This window comes from Schistocerca serialis, chromosome 7 (assembly GCF_023864345.2).
Source record: "Schistocerca serialis cubense isolate TAMUIC-IGC-003099 chromosome 7, iqSchSeri2.2, whole genome shotgun sequence".
NCBI classification, from domain to species: Eukaryota; Metazoa; Arthropoda; class Insecta; order Orthoptera; family Acrididae; genus Schistocerca; species Schistocerca serialis.
The window spans coordinates 299,166,622-299,184,661 of record NC_064644.1 but is presented as its reverse complement, the minus strand read 5'-3'; the positions used below and the strand labels follow the sequence as shown (position 1 = coordinate 299,184,661).

Here is an 18,040-nt window from a genome sequence, read left to right as displayed (position 1 = left end):
AACTTTCCTACTGATCAAGTACTGTCTCTCTGTAATTTTATAGATTTCTGAATGAATTCTGCTTTTGGTACAAATACCTGACACTGGCACAGAATGTTGGGAAATTAATTAAATCGGGGCTTTACTGAGTACTCCAATTAGTAAATTAAAAATTAAGACCAAAACTGAGGCACAAGATATAAATCTATACTCAAAAGTCATTTACAAATGCGAGTTATAAGTTTTTATTTTATTTTATTCACAATTTAAAGTTCATATTTATTTGTAAGTAGAAATACACTGCATAATTGGCAAAACAAAATTCTACCAGAAATACAAAGCACAGAAAACAGTGAAGACAACAATGAACTTACTGCCTACATATTCTGGATGGCATTTTAACTTATCACAGAGAAGCCACATAACAGAAGTTCCTATCAAAGCTTTTACCTTTAGTCATTAATGAGTTTAAACTTTCTGACAAACATACGACTACAATAATTTCTCAACTTTTCAAGACAAAACTAACATTGCAAAAATATTAAAATAATATTTATGGGACATTACAAATATAGTACAACAAAGACAAATCAGCAATCATGAAATTGTGTCCTAACTAAGAATAAGAGCACATAAATTTACATTTCCTCACTAAATCATAAAATAAATTTATGTAGCACACAGCTAGATTCAGTTCCTTGCGTCAGCTTAGAAACAGCTAACATCCTAACATTATACGGTAAAGTATTTTGTACCTAATCAAAAGTATTAAAGCTACTTCTTTGGACACTGTATACTAAACAAACATTCTAAAAAAAGAACACTGGCTCACAAAACAATGTAATCAGAAACTAACTTCATGAAGACAAATGTCATATACATAAACACTGAGTTTAGCAAAAATATACATTAGACATCTTCTAGAGTGTCGACTGTCATTCCTCAGAGAACCAAATGAACTGAGTTAACAGTACTGTTCCCTTCTCAACCCACAAAGTTAACAGTACTGTTCCCTTCTCAACCCACAAAAACCATTAAGAACACTTTCTTCAGTCTTTAATACCACTTCCCTCTGCTGCCTCAGGCTTACTTTCTCCTTCTTGCCCTTGCTGCTGCTTTTTCACAGCCTCAACAGACCATCCTGGAAGCTTATCATATGCCTTCTGAAGCTTTGCTCTGGAGAAATCAAACTGAGGGTTCTGAAAATAAAATTGTGATTGCAAGCAGGACCTTTAACCTCTGAGAGATCTCATATTATGCCACATACATTTACATGAACACTGAGCATAATGTGCACTGCCATTTAAAATACTGTATGCCATTTCATTATGTATGGGTGAAGATACTTTGGGGGGGGGGGGGGGGGAGAGGGAAGGGGAGAGGGAGGGGGAGGGGGAGAGGGAGAGGGAGGGAGAGAGGGGGAAGAGAGAAATAATGAAAATAACAACGTAAATAAATAAAATAATAATCACACAGGAGTTAATGGAGGTAAAGTCCAGGAGTGTGCTGGCATGTTAGGGTGTGTTGGAGTGCAAGTTCCCATCTCTGGAGTTCAGGAAAACTAATACTTGGTGAAAGGATCCGGACAGCACAAGTCATGCATCTGATCTTTTAAGTTACTGCAGGTCTTCTAATAAAATCCCTGATAAATAAACACAGTTATTACAGAATGAGATTTTCACTCTGCAGCGGAGTGTGCGCTGATATGAAACTTCCTGGCAGATTAAAACTGTGTGCCCGACCGAGACTCGAACTCGGGACCTTTGCCTTTCGCGGGCAAGTGCTCTACCATCTGAGCTGCAGAGTGAAAATCTCATTCTGGAAACATCCCCCAGGCTGTGGCTAAGCCATGTCTCCGCAATATCCTTTCTTTCAGGAGTGCTAGTTCTGCAAGGTTCGCAGAAGAGCTTCTGTAAAGTTTGAGAGGTAGGAGACGAGGTACTGGCAGAAGTAAAACTGTGAGTACCGGGCGTGAGTCGTGCTTCGGTAGCTCAGGTGGTAGAGCACTTGCCCGCGAAAGGCAAAGGTCCCGAGTTCGAGTCTCGGTCGGGCACACAGTTTTAATCTGCCAGGAAGTTTCACAGTTATTACAGTTTATAGTGTTACTTGGTCTACACTATGTTGCACAGCAGGAGACTGAAGTAAATTGGAAAGCAATAGTATCACAATAATTATTTGAACATACATCTTTTTTCCAGTTCCATAATTTATTTGATCAGAGAGAATATTTCAGTAACAGCCAATGCACAATGGAGTAATAATGAGGGTAGGCAAGCCATCAACTGCAGCACCTGATCCACTTGGGACATAATCACTAAACAGCACATAATGTGTCACCTTTTTTTAGAGCTACTATTCTTTTTTCAGTGTATATGTGCCAAGTGACACACACGAGAGAAACTCAAACAGACCCACGCAATGGTGACAATTGAGTAGCAATATTCTGTTACGTATATGTGAATGAAAAGAGAAATAGAAGGGCAAAGAAACCTGTTAGCTACAATTGCAGCCAGGAGAGAGTAAAGATACAAGGGGCCAGAATGGCCGGCCAGTACTAGGGTGTGAAGTTCTGGAAGCGCCAATACTTACATTTAAAAGAGTGTAAACTTCTACACTGGAAACTCCCATGTTGGAATATCAACAATATAAGAAAAAGATAGATTGCTACTAACCATAAAGATGGCACTAAGTTGCAAACAGGCATAATTAAAAAGACACTTACATATTAGCTTCCGGCCAATAGCCTTCATTAGAAAGAAAGAGTATAACACACCATTCATTCACACAAGCCAGCACACCTCACGCACACGTGACTGCCAACTCTGGCAGCTATGACCGGAATGCAACTGTCACATGGAATTTCACATGACAGTTGCATTCTGATCTGAGCTACCCAAGTTGGCGGTCATTTGTGTGTGATGAGTGCTTGCTTGTTTGAATGATTGGTGTGTGTTTTCTTTCTTTCTGATGAAGTCTGTGATTGAAAGCTAATGTGTAAGTGTCTTACTTGTGCCTGTATGCAACTTAGTGTCCTCTTTACAGCACTCTTATCTTCTCCTTACATTGTTCATAAAGTACTCCTACCTTCAGAACTATTAATTGTTTCCTCAGAGAGGAAATGAGGGAATGAAAGGCAGGTCACCCAGACTCCAGGTTAAGAGACAGAGTTATTGTGACAATGAGAAGACACAAAGATGAAACTGGGGGTATAAGCTTTTACTATGTGTGTGGTGGGGCAGCATATGCACCCGCTTTCTGTACTAGTTATCTCTGAAGGAGAACACAGTTTGAAAGCTTATCAATGTTTTCAGTCTTATTTATGTGCCTGGTGATAACTAAACGCCACAACTGTATTTTGAGTTGTTAGTTAACATTACAATTATTATTATTATTATTTGTTGAGGGAACATAAATCTAAGTCATCATTATGTATACTTCATTGTGTTTTCCTCTTCCCGTCCTCCAAAATTTCAACATCATGCACCTGTTAAGCTTTTGTCTTTTATGTCACATAAAAGGAGACTTGTGAAAGTAGACTGCAGTACAAATGTATATGAACAATGAATTTATTACTTTTATAGGTTTGACTTCCTAGAGTGAAAAATCTACTGGTACCATAACTTGAATTTTCAATTATGATTGTAGCCAGTTCAATATCGCTAAAAGTGTGGCTCACCTCAATGTAACAATAGAGGTTAGAGTGCATATGATTTTTTTCCATGACCAATTAACTCTGTACACTGTTAAAAATTAATCAACTAATGGCTATATACCATCTGTGTTTACACAGACTTGACTTAACATCATGAGTTGGCATAAAATTCATTATTTTCCAAAAACAAGCTGCTTCTTTTTACATTATTCTATATATCAACTGCTTTTCACTTAATACTTTCAGGCCCCGATTCTTCACAAAACATCAAAAGTGCTTACACACTTTAAGACTATAGTCATTGTTTTCAACCCCTCAGTCTATTTAATAAAGTAATTTGTAGGAGTGCCTAAAATATGATTTTAATTTTCTTTTTAAATAGCCATGATTCATAGCATTTTGGCCTCAAGCCTGTGTGGAAATGATTTGTGTGGATTCCTTGTGCTTGTATAAATTACATTCACCCGAATTTGATTCTTACTAGTAACCACAAGCAACAATAAGTACTTGGAAGTGAGTATTGTGGAAGACAGTTATCTACTTCAAAGAATATTCTCAACATTCATTTTTACTGGTGAAATATTTCTTTTAACCATGTTACTCCAGGGGATAATTACACAGTATGACAGAGAGAAAGTACACAAAATACACTAACGAAGTTTTCACTTTACAGAGAAAGACTCAACATAAGATACCTTCTACGACTAGACAGAAGGAAACCAATGTATGATAAATTTCCTTTCCATAAAGAAAATGTGGTTTTTATACTACGGCATTGAGAATATTGACTTTACAGACAGAGACACAGACAACAGACCAGATAAGCATTTACTTCTCTTCTTCAAATCAGTATTCCATGTATTATTTCATAATTTCAAGAATTAATAGAAAGAAAAGAAAAACTTGACATTTATGAGAAACAACTGCATTTTCTCTCTTTTGTTTCTTCAGCAGTGTCTCCAGAACTAACTGTAGCCCCTGGTTCAGAGTCAAGTGGAGGGCATAAATCAGATATTTCAAAGTTCTGTAATAAGTTAGGCTGTGTTCCCTGAAGTTATGTCATCAGGTTGGGAAGTTAATTAGAATCCCTCTAAATTGATCAGGTGTGGACTACATACCAGGCCTGCTATTGAGGTAGCTGACTGCATGTTGGGTGCAAATGGGCTTTTAGATTAGGGGACTTTTCATTCAGTCCAGGAGACACTTCTGCATTACAATCTTAAAAAAGGACCCACAAATGAGACTCTTAAAATCCAAGTAATCAACTGCTGAAGCATTTACAACAAAGTGCCAGAGTTTGAAGTGCTCCTAAAAAACAGGTGTGATGACATAATACATGGTACATAAAGCAGGCTAAAACCCACAATTGATAGCAGTGAGATTTCTGGGATACATTCAAGAATATATCAAAAAGATAAGTTACCGGGAACAGAGGTGGTGTATTTGTTGCAGAAGACAAGAAACTACAATCCACTGAGATAGAATTTTAAACTACATGCGTAATTGTCAGGGGAACGCTCACTCATTATATCTTTCTATTCACCACCAAACTCATCTCCAGAAAGCTTTAGAGAAAACATCAGTTCATTAGTATGTACATTCTCCAATCATGTCGTCGTAAATCATTGACTCACATAACTAGTTTTGCAACTGTTGGCTGTGGGAAGCCATTCCGTGAAATAATACCAACTTTTTTCTCTGACAACTACTTGGAACAAATATTTCTGAAGCTTACTCATAATGGAAATCCATTAGATTTAATGGTCAAAAGTAGATCTGGTTTCTTTGGAGATGTCCACATTGAAACTAGTATCAGTGACTACGACACTGTCGTAGCAGTAATGGTTACTAAAGAAGGGCAACTAAAACAAATAGATTTACACGTTCAGCAAAGTCGATAAAGAGGCAGTTGTATCAAATGGGGTACCTGAAACTTTTAGCTCAGGGCAGGTGCATACAGAAGGATGGTGGCTGAAGTTTGAAAGAGTAGTTGACCCAAGCACTGTGCACATCTGTACTACTAAATGGTTAAAACGGTCAACCACACACAGTTGCAGGTTGCCTATTTAACAGCTTCCAAGGGCAACGAAAATTTGATTTCTAGAATTTTGCACATTTATTAACCAAATTCAGAAATTTAAAATATTGTCATAATATGCTAAACTAATTATACCTCTTATGTTAACAATTTAACAATATATGACAAGTATTAAAGTTAGAAATTGTGACTATATCTTTAAGTAGGTAACCCACAGCACACACATTACCCATACTATATCCATACAGTATTTGGGAATGAGAGCACATGGCTACATCCAAGAAAATTTACTCATAACTTAAACTTTATTGAAACATATTTTCACTGACCCCGCCCTCCACAAAATAATGAAAGGAAAAAATTTTAGCAAGCATGATGTTTCAATTTATTACTTCTTTATTGCTAACCCTATCCACAAGGAATTTTGCACACAAAATCAACATTTACCACTGAATGCACCTGCAATATTATATCACAGTACAGCAAACAGCTCACAACATGACATCAAACACTGAGACACACATGAAACTAGCCTTTCTTAAGACATAACACTATGTTTTACTAGCAAATTATCCATTTGTAACCAGACGTTTGCAGCTGTTTTATACATGACTATACGGTTCTTTAAAGAATTCAGTATGAAGGGTTACTGGTATGTATCTATTAGAACAAATCATTATGAGAGGGACAACCCATGGAATACAGTTTCTTCGAAGAAATGTCTAGTCTAAAGAAATGAAGACTACTTTGTAAAATGTTTAACATTAATTATAAGGCAATAGACAAGAGCGTGACTGTATGAAACATGCTTGGCATCAAAAGAGCATTGTATGCAGCCTTTAATGACTACTGCAGCAACTCTTATCTAAATATCTGATGAAACACAATGCAAATCTGGTAATATGTACAGGATATCAGTAACATTAAAATTAACATCCACACACTGAAAGATGATCCATTAACCAAGACAGAGGGTAATGTAATTACTGTTATAGACTGTTTTGAGACTAGTGTTCTAATTGGTCTTGTAGCTGACCACTTAATTTCATTTCAGTAACTTCATGACCCAAGATTGTTTCAAGTCAGTTGACTATGGGAAAATTTTCAGAGACAAATGTTGCACTTCTTAAACATAGCTCAGCCTTAGAAAACTCGGGCACTGTTTTCAACTTTCAAGGAGTAAACAAACAATCAATGAAAGGCTTATTTTTAATATTCTCATGTGGCATTTAGATATGAATTTTCCCATTACAAAAATTTGTAGAAACAGTAAATTAAATGACAGTAAAAAGGTAACGTCTTTCTAGGCACTTATCCGCTTAGTTTGTGGTTTGACACACACAACATGTATGATCTCTTGAAAATGCTGAAAATTAAATGTACAAAGACAGTTATAAAATGTGTGAATCACTATTTCACAAAGAGGTGAAAAGAGAAAAAAATAAATGTGTACAATCTAACTGCATTGTCTGACAATGTGTCTGGGCATTCGTAAACATTAGAGGTCATGATAGTATAAATATGCCTAAGGGAAATGTTTATTTCATTATAAATGATGAGGTCATCGATGATACCTATATTTTCAGTGACAAATTTAATGATTTATTTGTTGATTTAGTGAAGGCTGAAAGCAAGGGGAAACTACAGCCGTAATTTTTCCCGAGGGCATGCAGCTTTACTGTATGATTACATGATGATGGGTCCTCTTGGGTAAAATATTCCGGAGGTAAAATAATCCCCCATTCGGATCTCCGGGCGAGGACTGCTCAAGAGGATGTCGTTATCAGGAGAAAGAAAACTGGCGTTCTACGGATCGGAGCGTGGAATGTCAGATCCCTTAATCGGGCAGGTAGGTTAGAAAATTTAAAAAGGGAAATGGATAGGTTGAAGTTAGATATAGTGGGAATTAGTGAAGTTCGGTGGCAGGAGGAACAAGACTTCTGGTCAGGTGGCTACAGGGTTATAAACTCAAAATCAAATAGGGGTAATGCAGGAGTAGGTTTAATAATGAATAGGAAAATAGGAATGCGGGTAATCTACTACAAACAGCATAGTGAACGCATTATTGTGGCCAAGATAGATACGAAGCCCACACCTACTACAGTAGTACAAGTTTATATGCCAACTAGCTCTGCAGATGACGAAGAAATTGAAGAAATGTATGATGAAATAAAAGAAATTATTCAGATTGTGAAGGGAGAGGAAAATTTAATAGTCATGGGTGACTGGAATTCGAGTGTAGGAAAAGGGAGAGAAGGAAACATAGTAGGTGAATATGGATTGGGGGACAGAAATGAAAGAGGAAGCCGACTGGTAGAATTTTGCACAGAGCACAACATAATCATAACTAACACTTGGTTTAAGAATCATGAAAGAAGGTTGTATACATGGAAGAACCCTGGAGATACTAAAAGGTATCAGATAGATTATATAATGGTAAGACAGAGATTTAGGAACCAGGTTTTAAATTGTAAGACATTTCCAGGGGCAGATGTGGAATCTGACCACAATCTATTGGTTATGACCTGTAGATTAAAACTGAAGAAACTGCAAAAAGGTGGGAATTTAAGGAGATGGGACCTGGATAAACTAAAAGAACCAGAGGTTGTACAGAGATTCAGGGAGAGCATAAGGGAGCAATTGACAGGAATGGGGGAAATAAATACAGTAGAAGAAGAATGGGTAGCTTTGAGGGATGAAGTAGTGAAGGCAGCAGAGGATCAAGTAGGTAAAAAGACAAGGGCTAGTAGAAATCCTTGGGTAACAGAAGAAATATTGAATTTAATTGATGAAAGGAGAAAATATAAAACTGCAGTAAGTGAAACAGGCAAAAAGGAATACAAACGTCTCAAAAATGAGATCGACAGGAAGTGCAAAATGGCTAAGCAGGGATGGCTAGAGGACAAATGTAAGGATGTAGAGGCCTATCTCACTAGGGGTAAGATAGATACCGCCTACAGGAAAATTAAAGAGACCTTTGGAGATAAGAGAACGACTTATATGAATATCAAGAGCTCAGATGGAAACCCAGTTCTAAGCAAAGAAGGGAAAGCAGAAAGGTGGAAGGAGTATATAGAGGGTCTATACAAGGGCGATGTACTTGAGGACAATATTATGGAAATGGAAGAGGATGTAGATGAAGATGAAATGGGAGATATGATACTGCGTGAAGAGTTTGACAGAGCACTGAAAGACCTGAGTTGAAACAAGGTCCCAGGAGTAGACAACATTCCATTAGAACTACTGACAGCCTTGGGAGAGCCAGTCCTGACAAAACTCTACCATCTGGTGAGCAAGATGTATGAGACAGGCGAAATACCCTCAGACTTCAAGAAGAATATAATAATTCCAATCCCAAAGAAAGCAGGTGTTGACAGATGTGGAAATTACCGAACCACCAGTTTAATAAGTCACAGCTGCAAAATACTAACACAAATTCTTTACAGATGAATGGAAAAACTGGTAAAAGCCGACCTCGGCAAAGATCAGTTTGGATTCCGCAGAAATGTTGGAGCACGTGAGGCAATACTGACCCTATGACTTATCTTAGAAGCTAGATTAAGGAAAGGCAAACCTACGTTTCTAGCATTTGTAGACTTAGAGAAAGCTTTTGACAATGTTGACTGGAATACTCTCTTTCAAATTCTAAAGGTGGCAGGGGTAAAATACAGGGAGCGAAAGGCTATTTACAATTTGTACAGAAACCAGATGGCAGTTATAAGAGTCGAGGGACATGAAAGGGAAGCAGTGGTTGGGAAGGGAGTAAGACAGGGTTGTAGCCTCTCCCCGATGTTGTTCAATCTGTATATTGAGCAAGCAGTAAAGGAAACAAAAGAAAAATTCGGAGTAGGTATTAAAATCCATGGAGAAGAAATAAAAACTTTGAGGTTCGCTGATGACATTGTAATTCTGTCAGAGACAGCAAAGGACTTGGAAGAGCAGTTGAATGGAATGGACAGTGTCTTGAAAGGAGGATATAAGATGAACATCAACAAAAGCAAAACAAGGATAATGGAATGTAGTCTAATTAAGTCGGGTGATGCTGAGGGAATTAGATTAGGAAATGAGGCACTTAAAGTAGTAAAGGAGTTTTGCTATTTGGGGAGCAAAATAACTGATGATGGTCGATGTAGAGGGGATATAAAATGTAGACTGGCAATGGCAAGGAAAGCGTTTCTGAAGAAGAGAAATTTGTTAACATCCTGTATTGATTTAAGTGTCAGGAAGTCATTTCTGAAAGTATTCGTATGGAGTGTAGCCATGTATGGAAGTGAAACATGGACGATAAATAGCTTGGACAAGAAGCGAATAGAAGCTTTCGAAATGTGGTGCTACAGAAGAATGCTGAAGATTAGATGGGTAGATCACATAACTAATGAGGAAGTTTTGAATAGGATTGGGGAGAAGAGAAGTTTGTGGCACAACTTGACCAGAAGAAGGGATCGGTTGGTAGGACATGTTCTGAGGCATCAAGGGATCACCAATTTAGTATTGGAGGGCAGTGTGGAGGGTAAAAATCGTAGAGGGAGACCAAGAGATGAATACACTAAGCAGATTCAGAAGGATGTAGGTTGCAGTAGGTACTGGGAGATGAAAAAGCTTGCACAGGATAGAGTAGCATGGAGAGCTGCATCAAACCAGTCTCAGGACTGAAGACCACAACAACACAACAGTGAAAAATGAACCCATTCTGCATAGGGCAACTATAAATAATGACACAGACCTTAGTATGATTGATATGGGTATGCCACTTAGTATTACTACTGAAAATGTTATTGAGGTCATTGACATCTTAATGACAAATCCTCATCAAGCTGGGACAATGTTCCTCCAAATCTCTTGAAAAAATGTAAACTTCAACCGGCTCCCATTTTGACTAACCTTGTTCAGTTGGTATTCTTTAAGTGGTATATTCCCAGATCTATCTAATTTTACCACAGTGAAACCTATTTCTAAAACAGGACCCAGAACCACTGTTCAAAACTTCATGAATTCTGTCCAATGGCTGATCAAACAGAATGTAGAACAAAAACGAAACAACAGTCATATTACAATCAGTTCTTATTTATTTTTCTTTAAGCTATCAGTTTTGGCACTTCTTTGGTGCCATACTGAGGCCCCGGTGGATTAGAACATGTAGTGTGTGTCTGGTGTGTAACATAAGATGATAATACAGGTACAAAGCAAGACTGGCAGGGGTCACTAACTATATACAAAAAAGTTAAAAGTGCATACAAACCTCAGTAACGGAATATGTTCATATATCATACCGGTTGACATCAATAAACTAATACATTACATATAAAAGACGCATAAAAACAATCTTAATTCCAAAATTGCATTTCTACTTCGATTTATTTTTATTAACATTTCTACAAAACATGTCATTTGTATGACACGTTATATCTCCCAAGAAATTTTAATTACACAATCATCTTACAACAATGGAACAATGTGTTTTAAGTGATCTCTCTCTGGTTGATATGATGTCTGGACCCTCCCTGTTAGCCCAACCTCAGTATTTGTCCTCCGGGTGGTTCAGATTACTGTATGTTAATGGTATGCTTAGTGCATAACTACTGGACTGGTATTTGCTATTCAGGTTTACTGGCTGCTCCATACTAGTTCATTATACAATCACTTGCATAATAATATGAGGACTATTGGTTTGTCACTGAAAACATTTTCTTTGATAGTATAAGTGCTTTTCAGTTATTTTCACAAGTGGTGCAAAATACATGGGTGACAGGTAACCAGCACCACGTTATACTTCACAAGTTGTAACAATGTTTAATGTGAAGGTCAGTAGTTTTCTTTTTAGAAAAAAAAAAAAAAAAAATATATATATATATATATATATATATATATATATATATATATATATATATATATATATATATATATAGAGGGAAACATTCCACGTGGGAAAAATTATATGTAAAAACAAAGATGAGGTGACTTACCGAATGAAAGCGCTGGCAGGTCGATAGACACACAAACAAACACACACACACACACACACACAAAATTCAAGCTTTTGCAACAAACTGTTGCCTCATCAGGAAAGAGGGAAGGAGAGGGGAAGACGAAAGGAAGTGGGTTTTAAGGGAGAGGGTAAGGAGTCATTCCAATCCCGGGAGCGGAAAGACTTACCTTAGGGGGAAAAAAGGACAGGTATACACTCACACACACGCACATATCCATCCACACATACAGACACAAGAAGACATATTGGTCTTTAAATATGTCTGCTTGTGTCTGTATGTGTGGATGGATATGTGCGTGTGTGTGAGTGTATACCTGTCCTTTTTTCCCCCTAAGGTAAGTCTTTCCGCTCCCGGGGTTGGAATGACTCCTTACCCTCTCCCTTAAAAACCACTTCCTTTCGTCTTCCCCTCTCCTTCCCCCTTTCCTGATGAGGCAACAGTTTGTTGCGAAAGCTTGAATTTTGTGTGTATGTTTGTGTGTCTATCGACCTGCCAGCGCTTTCGTTCGGTAAGTCACCTCATCTTTGTTTTTATATATAATTTTTCCCATGTGGAATGTTTCCTTCTATTATATATATATATATATATATATATATATATATATATATATATATAAAAAACTGTACCCTTTTACAAGAATGTTTCTATTTATCATCATTTCATGCATTTGATTGGTTATGTCGCACCTCATTTTTCTGTAGTTTCTATTAAATGTCTTATGATGTGTAATGTCCTAGTTAACTGATGCTAACCAGTATATGGACATATTGTTATAGTGTGGTTTTTGTGCACATTTAACTTTTTATGTTACATTTTGTACAGTGACCTTTGTTGGTCTCACTTTGTATCTGTATTATCATGTTCTGTTAGACATCAGACACACACTATATTGTATACTTATTGGTGTTTTAAAGTACGGAGGCTGGGGATGGTACCAATGAGTGCAGAAACTGGCATCTTAAAGAAAAACTTATAAGGACTGACTGAAATACTGCTGTTATTTGGTTTTTGTTCAACATACTCAAAACTACAGGCTGATATCACTAACATCTGTCTACAGAAAATTAGGTCTAACTGAAAAATTTTTAGTTCTTACATTAGATGATCACTTAACCTCTAGAGGACTCATGGCTGATTTCCAACATGGCTTTCATGTGGTTCGAATCATAATAGCTTCTGCTGTGGAGTTTGTGCATGTAGTAGCACTTGATAAGCTTGGCTCCGGCTAACATGTAGCAGGTTGTGCCTTGACCTATCGAAGGCCTCTGACCAGGTCAACCACAAAATTCTTTTTCAAACTAATTGCTTATGATGTCCCTGGGTGGATATTAAAACTTATCCATTCCTTTCTTCAAACTGAAACTCTGTATACTGAATTTCACTTTAATTATGGTAAGATGATAACAGATGTATGTTACAGTAACTGCATTATTGGTTCAGGAGTTCCTCAAGACTCCCACTTTAGTCCTTATCTGTACATTTACTATGTGAGAAAGATTTTCCTTCAATTGGTAATGTATCCACCAGTATGTATCCTGGCGAGACACCTAGACTGTGCCAGGGGAATAGCTATTTAGAATTAAAGGTTGTCCTCATCAAATTTTGCTGATGTCACATGCGATTTCTTCTTAGGATAAGATTTTAAAGTAAACATAAGCAAAACTGAACCAGATAATTTCGTCAGAAAAAATAATGTTAGTTTCTTATTAATTGTAAATAATAGTATAAGTTTTGACAGCAAGGTTTTATGAGTTTTTAGCAATGTTTTTTGACAAAAATTTTACTTGGAACAAACATATATAGATCATGTATGCTCAAGGATGTTGAGCGGTAGCTATCGGCAAAGAAGGCTTTTCCTTTATTTGGACACACATACTTGAAAGATGGTATATTTTAGGATAAGCCCTACATTGCATGTGGTTTGTTATTTTGGGGAGACACTTTTCACAGTATCACAAACAAGAGTTTTTGTGACAAAAAAAAGAGTTTTTGTGACACAAAAAAGAGCAATAATGTTGTTCGCCATGGATCAAGAAGATCATGTAAAGAATGATACACTGATGATAAATTACTCACAATATATGCAGTCTATTAGATTAGCACTTGTTTCATAGATCATGAGTACGGCACTTCGTCATGATGTGGAACGTGTCAGATTAATAAAAGGCGTCTATACAAGATATTACATTACACAAAATGTTGCATGAATATATATATATATATATATATATAATTTTTTTGTGGGAGTTGGGGAAATTACCCACTTACTATATCCAAAAATTCATCTAATGAGTAGGAGGAGTTGCCTTTAAGAAATTCTTTTAATTTCCTTTTAAATGCTATATGGCTATTTGTCAGACTTTTGATGCTATTAGGTAAGTGACCAAAGACTTTTGTGGCAGCATAATTTACCCCCTTCTGAGCCAAAGTTAGATTTAACCTTGAGTAGTGAAGATCATCCTTTCTCCTAGTGTTGTAGCCATGTACACTGCTATTACTTTTGAATTCATTCAGACTGTTAATAACAAATTTCATAAGTGAATATATATATATATATATATAGTGAGGCTACAGTGAAGATCTCTAGCTCTTTAAATAAGTGTCTGCAGGATGATCTTGGATGAGCTCCAATAATTATTCTGATTACAATGGTTTTGTACAATGAACACTCTTTTACTCAATGATGGGAAATACGGAAGCGTCCAATCCCACACGTCTGCTTTGACCCATGACGTCACAAATATGGCGGAAACAAAAACAAACACACACACTTTCCGCAAGAAGCCTAATGACACTAACGGGACAAGCGCGGGAAATGGGGTGTTTTGGGTGGGGGGCAAACTAAATATAAACAAATTTAGATGCCTTGCGTAGCTACAACGTGTAAGTGAAGACAGCCATGCATGAATACCCACCCACCTCCCCAGGGGTCGTAACCCCTGCAACCCATAGAAGATAAAGATGCTTCAGTAGGTGATTAGTGTTTTTTGTCTTTTTAAAAAAAAATCTCACGGGATAGAATGAACAGACCAGAAAGATAAATATAATAAACTAAAACAGAAATTCGAGGAAACAGATAATTAAAATAAGTAATAAGTGTTTTTAAATTAAAAAAAAAAAAAAATCTCACGAGATAGAACGAACAGATCAGAAAAGTTAATAAAATAAGATAAAACAGAACTGGAGACAGCCACACTCAAACCAAACTCCGCGCCGTCATGACGTCACACACGACAACACCCTTACGTCATGGGTCAAAGCCAACGCTTGGGATCGGACGCTTCTGTCGACCCCAATGATGAGTTACCCCAGAATATGATGCCATAGGAAAGCAGAGAATGAAAATAGGTGTGGTAAGCTAATTTACTGAGATGTATATCACCAAAATTTGCAATGACCCTAATAGCATAAGTAGCTGAACTCAAACATTTCAGCAGATCTACAGTGTGTTTTTTTCCAGTTCACCCCTCATCAATGCATACACCTAGAAATTTTGAATATTCTACCTTAGCTGTTGATTTCTGATCGAAGCCTATGTTTATTAATGCTGTCATTCCATTTACTGTGTGGAACTGTATATACTGTGTTTTATCAAAGTTTAATGAGACCCCATTTGCAGAGAACCACTAAATGATTTTCTGAAAAACATCATTTACAATTTCACCAGTTAATTCTTGTCTGTTGGGTGTGATAGCTATACCTGTATCATCGGCAAAAAGTACCAGCTTTGCATCTTCGTGAATATGGAATGGCAAGTCATTAATATATATTAAGAACAGCAGAGGACCCCAAGACCAAACCTTGCGGCACCCCATTCTTGATTGTTCCCCAGTTTGAAAAATCACCAGTTTTTTTGCATATTATGTGAACTGCTTATTTCAACTTTATGCACTCTTCCAGTTAGGTATGATTTAAACCATTTGAGCACTGTCCCATTCATACCACAGTACTTGAGCTTATCTAGAAGTATTCCATGATTTACACAATCAAAAGCCTTTGACAGATCACAAAAAATTCCAAAGGGTGACTTCCGGTTACTCAGAGCATTTAACATTTCATTAGCCTAATGAAAGTATATATATAGCATGTTTATCAAAGCATTACGCTGGCGAAAGAGGACCACAAATACATTCTTGTCCATAGTGAAGTAAATTACTACAAAACTACGCATAAGAATGACTGTTTTAGAACAAGAAGAAATTTTACCCATATTGTAAAAAGCTGATAGATGAAAGGTACAAACTTTTATAATAAATTATGAAGATACCACAAATACCTTGACGGTTCAAAATTTAAAACCAAGCTCACGAATTGGCTTACACTAAAATGTCCCATTGCCTCAATGACCTTTAATTGTAAGTATTGTTATTAGGTTTCATTTGATACTCTGCATATCTGGATTGTGGACACTGTACAACTATGCTGCTTGTCTTATATTAAGATTCAGCTTATCTTATGGTTACCTTGGCTAATTGTAATGTACAAACTTCATCTTTACTACAATAAAGAACAAAAAATAATAATGTCAGCTTCACAAATCTGATAGAAGAACGGGTGCTGAAGGAAGTAGCTAAATTACTGTATTTGTAGGGGACAAGGGTTTACACGATGCAATTTAAAAACATCGAGACTCCACAAGTCACTCACTTCAATCTGAAACCTTTCCAAGTCGAGCTTCTGTCTCATCTCATGTGCGGTTAGCATGTCTGGGCGATAACTACCATCCTCCATCAAGGCTGTCCATGCTTCGTCGTTCACAGAATAGTCTGCCTTTGACAAAATTATCGTTAGCGTCTTCCTGTCTTCGATTGTCCACGCCGTCTCATCGCCGTGAACAGTTCGAAATAGTGTCCCCTAGTTAAAAAGTTAGATACCGTTAATGTAACAAAAATTACACTTGAGAAGTATTTTTACTATAAGAAACATACGTTATCGGCTTATTACCTTGAAAATAGACTTTTCGTACGCGCTGCATTCGATATAGTTATTTGTTACTTTGACAGCGACGTCACGCGCCCTAGTATTTGGAGGTAGATTTACTTCAATGTGAATTTCCGCCACTGTCTGCCACCACCGGCCCCAAGGTGTAGCGCACACTACGGCACCGCTTTTCTCATCAAAATGACTGAGTTGTTCGAGAGGCATGTTCAATGAAATTTACTAAAACCTTTTGGGAGTCTGCAGTTAATGGTTCATCAGTAGTATACTACCAACTCAAATTTTTGACAATGACAACAAAAACAAACAGTGTAAACAATTTACACTTCTCTGTTTAGTTCTGTCTTCTACTACATCATATTTTATAAAACAAAGGGAAACGCTTTTGTAATAAATAGTCTTTTCTTACCACCCTCTTCAAAGTCAAAACAACGTCAAAAACACTCCGTTTGCGTAATCCTTTTAGTGCGGCTTCTGAAGATCACTAAACCACGAGTCGTAAGATATCGACACTATCGAATTTGCTACCGGTCGTAAAAGCAGCAGTGTTATCGATAGTGCCTACTGCTTTCCACATTGTCAGCTAGTGTTCGGAAACAAAATGTAGTAAAACTTCAATTAACGATGTTAAACAAACCTTCATTTGGACTATCTAATGTTTTTATTTGCATACAAATGGTGTTGTAACTATATTGCGAGGCAGGAATAAATGTTGATACAGCTACTTAGAACTTGTGCAGTCAACCAATGAGGATGGATCCAGAATGAGATTTTCACTCTGCAGCGGAGTGTGCGCTGATATGAAACTTCCTGGCAGATTAAAACTGTGTGCCCGACCGAGACTCGAACTCGGGACCTTTGCCTTTCGCGGGCAAGTGCTCTACCATCTGAGCTACCGAAGCACGACTCACGCCCGGTACTCACAGCTATACTTCTGCCAGTATCTCGTCTCCTACCTTCCAAACTTTACAGAAGCTCTTCAGCGAACCTTGCAGAACTAGCACTCCTGAAAGAAAGGATATAGCGGAGACAAGGCTTAGCCACAGCCTGGGGGATGTTTCCAGAATGAGATTTTCACTCTGCAGCGGAGTGTGCGCTGATATGAAACTTCCTGGCAGATTAAAACTGTGTGCCGACCGAGACTCGAACTCGGGACCTTTGCCTTTCGCGGGCAAGTGCTCTACCATCTGAGCTACCGAAGCACGACTCACGCCCGGTACTCACAGCTTTACTTTTGCCAGTATCTCGTCTCCTACCTTCCAAACTTTACAGAAGCTCTTCTGTGAACCTTGCAGAACTAGCACTCCTGAAAGAAAGGATATAGCGGAGACAAGGCTTAGCCACAGCCTGGGGGATGTTTCCAGAATGAGATTTTCACTCTGCAGCGGAGTGTGCGCTGATATGAAACTTCCTGGCAGATTAAAACTGTGTGCCCGACCGAGACTC

At 37.5% G+C, this 18,040-nt stretch overlaps 1 protein-coding gene across 1 annotated transcript; it reads right to left on the bottom strand.

Moving 5' to 3' along the window:
- Positions 1 to 210: 210 nt before the first annotated feature.
- Positions 211 to 16,996, bottom strand: LOC126412266 (nudC domain-containing protein 2-like). Its single transcript, XM_050081771.1, has 3 exons — positions 16,601 to 16,996; positions 16,304 to 16,510; positions 211 to 1,178 (listed from the first exon to the last, which is right to left on the bottom strand). The coding sequence occupies exons 1-3, from the start codon at positions 16,799 to 16,801 to the stop codon at positions 1,029 to 1,031; spliced, it is 558 nt and encodes a 185-aa protein (XP_049937728.1). The 5' UTR covers positions 16,802 to 16,996; the 3' UTR covers positions 211 to 1,028.
- Between the last annotated feature and the right edge of the window lie 1,044 nt (positions 16,997 to 18,040).

Excerpts from the sequence above, each read along its gene's own strand:
- LOC126412266 (XM_050081771.1), bottom strand. The coding sequence starts at position 16,801 with ATGCCTCTCGAACAACTCAGTCATTTTGATGAGAAAAGCGGTGCCGTA. Across the intron at positions 16,511-16,600 it reads ACGAAAAGTCTATTTTCAAG|GGGACACTATTTCGAACTGT; the intron begins GTAATAAGCCGA and ends CTTTTTAACTAG. Across the intron at positions 1,179-16,303 it reads TGGAAAGGTTTCAGATTGAA|AACCCTCAGTTTGATTTCTC; the intron begins GTGAGTGACTTG and ends TTTTATTTTCAG.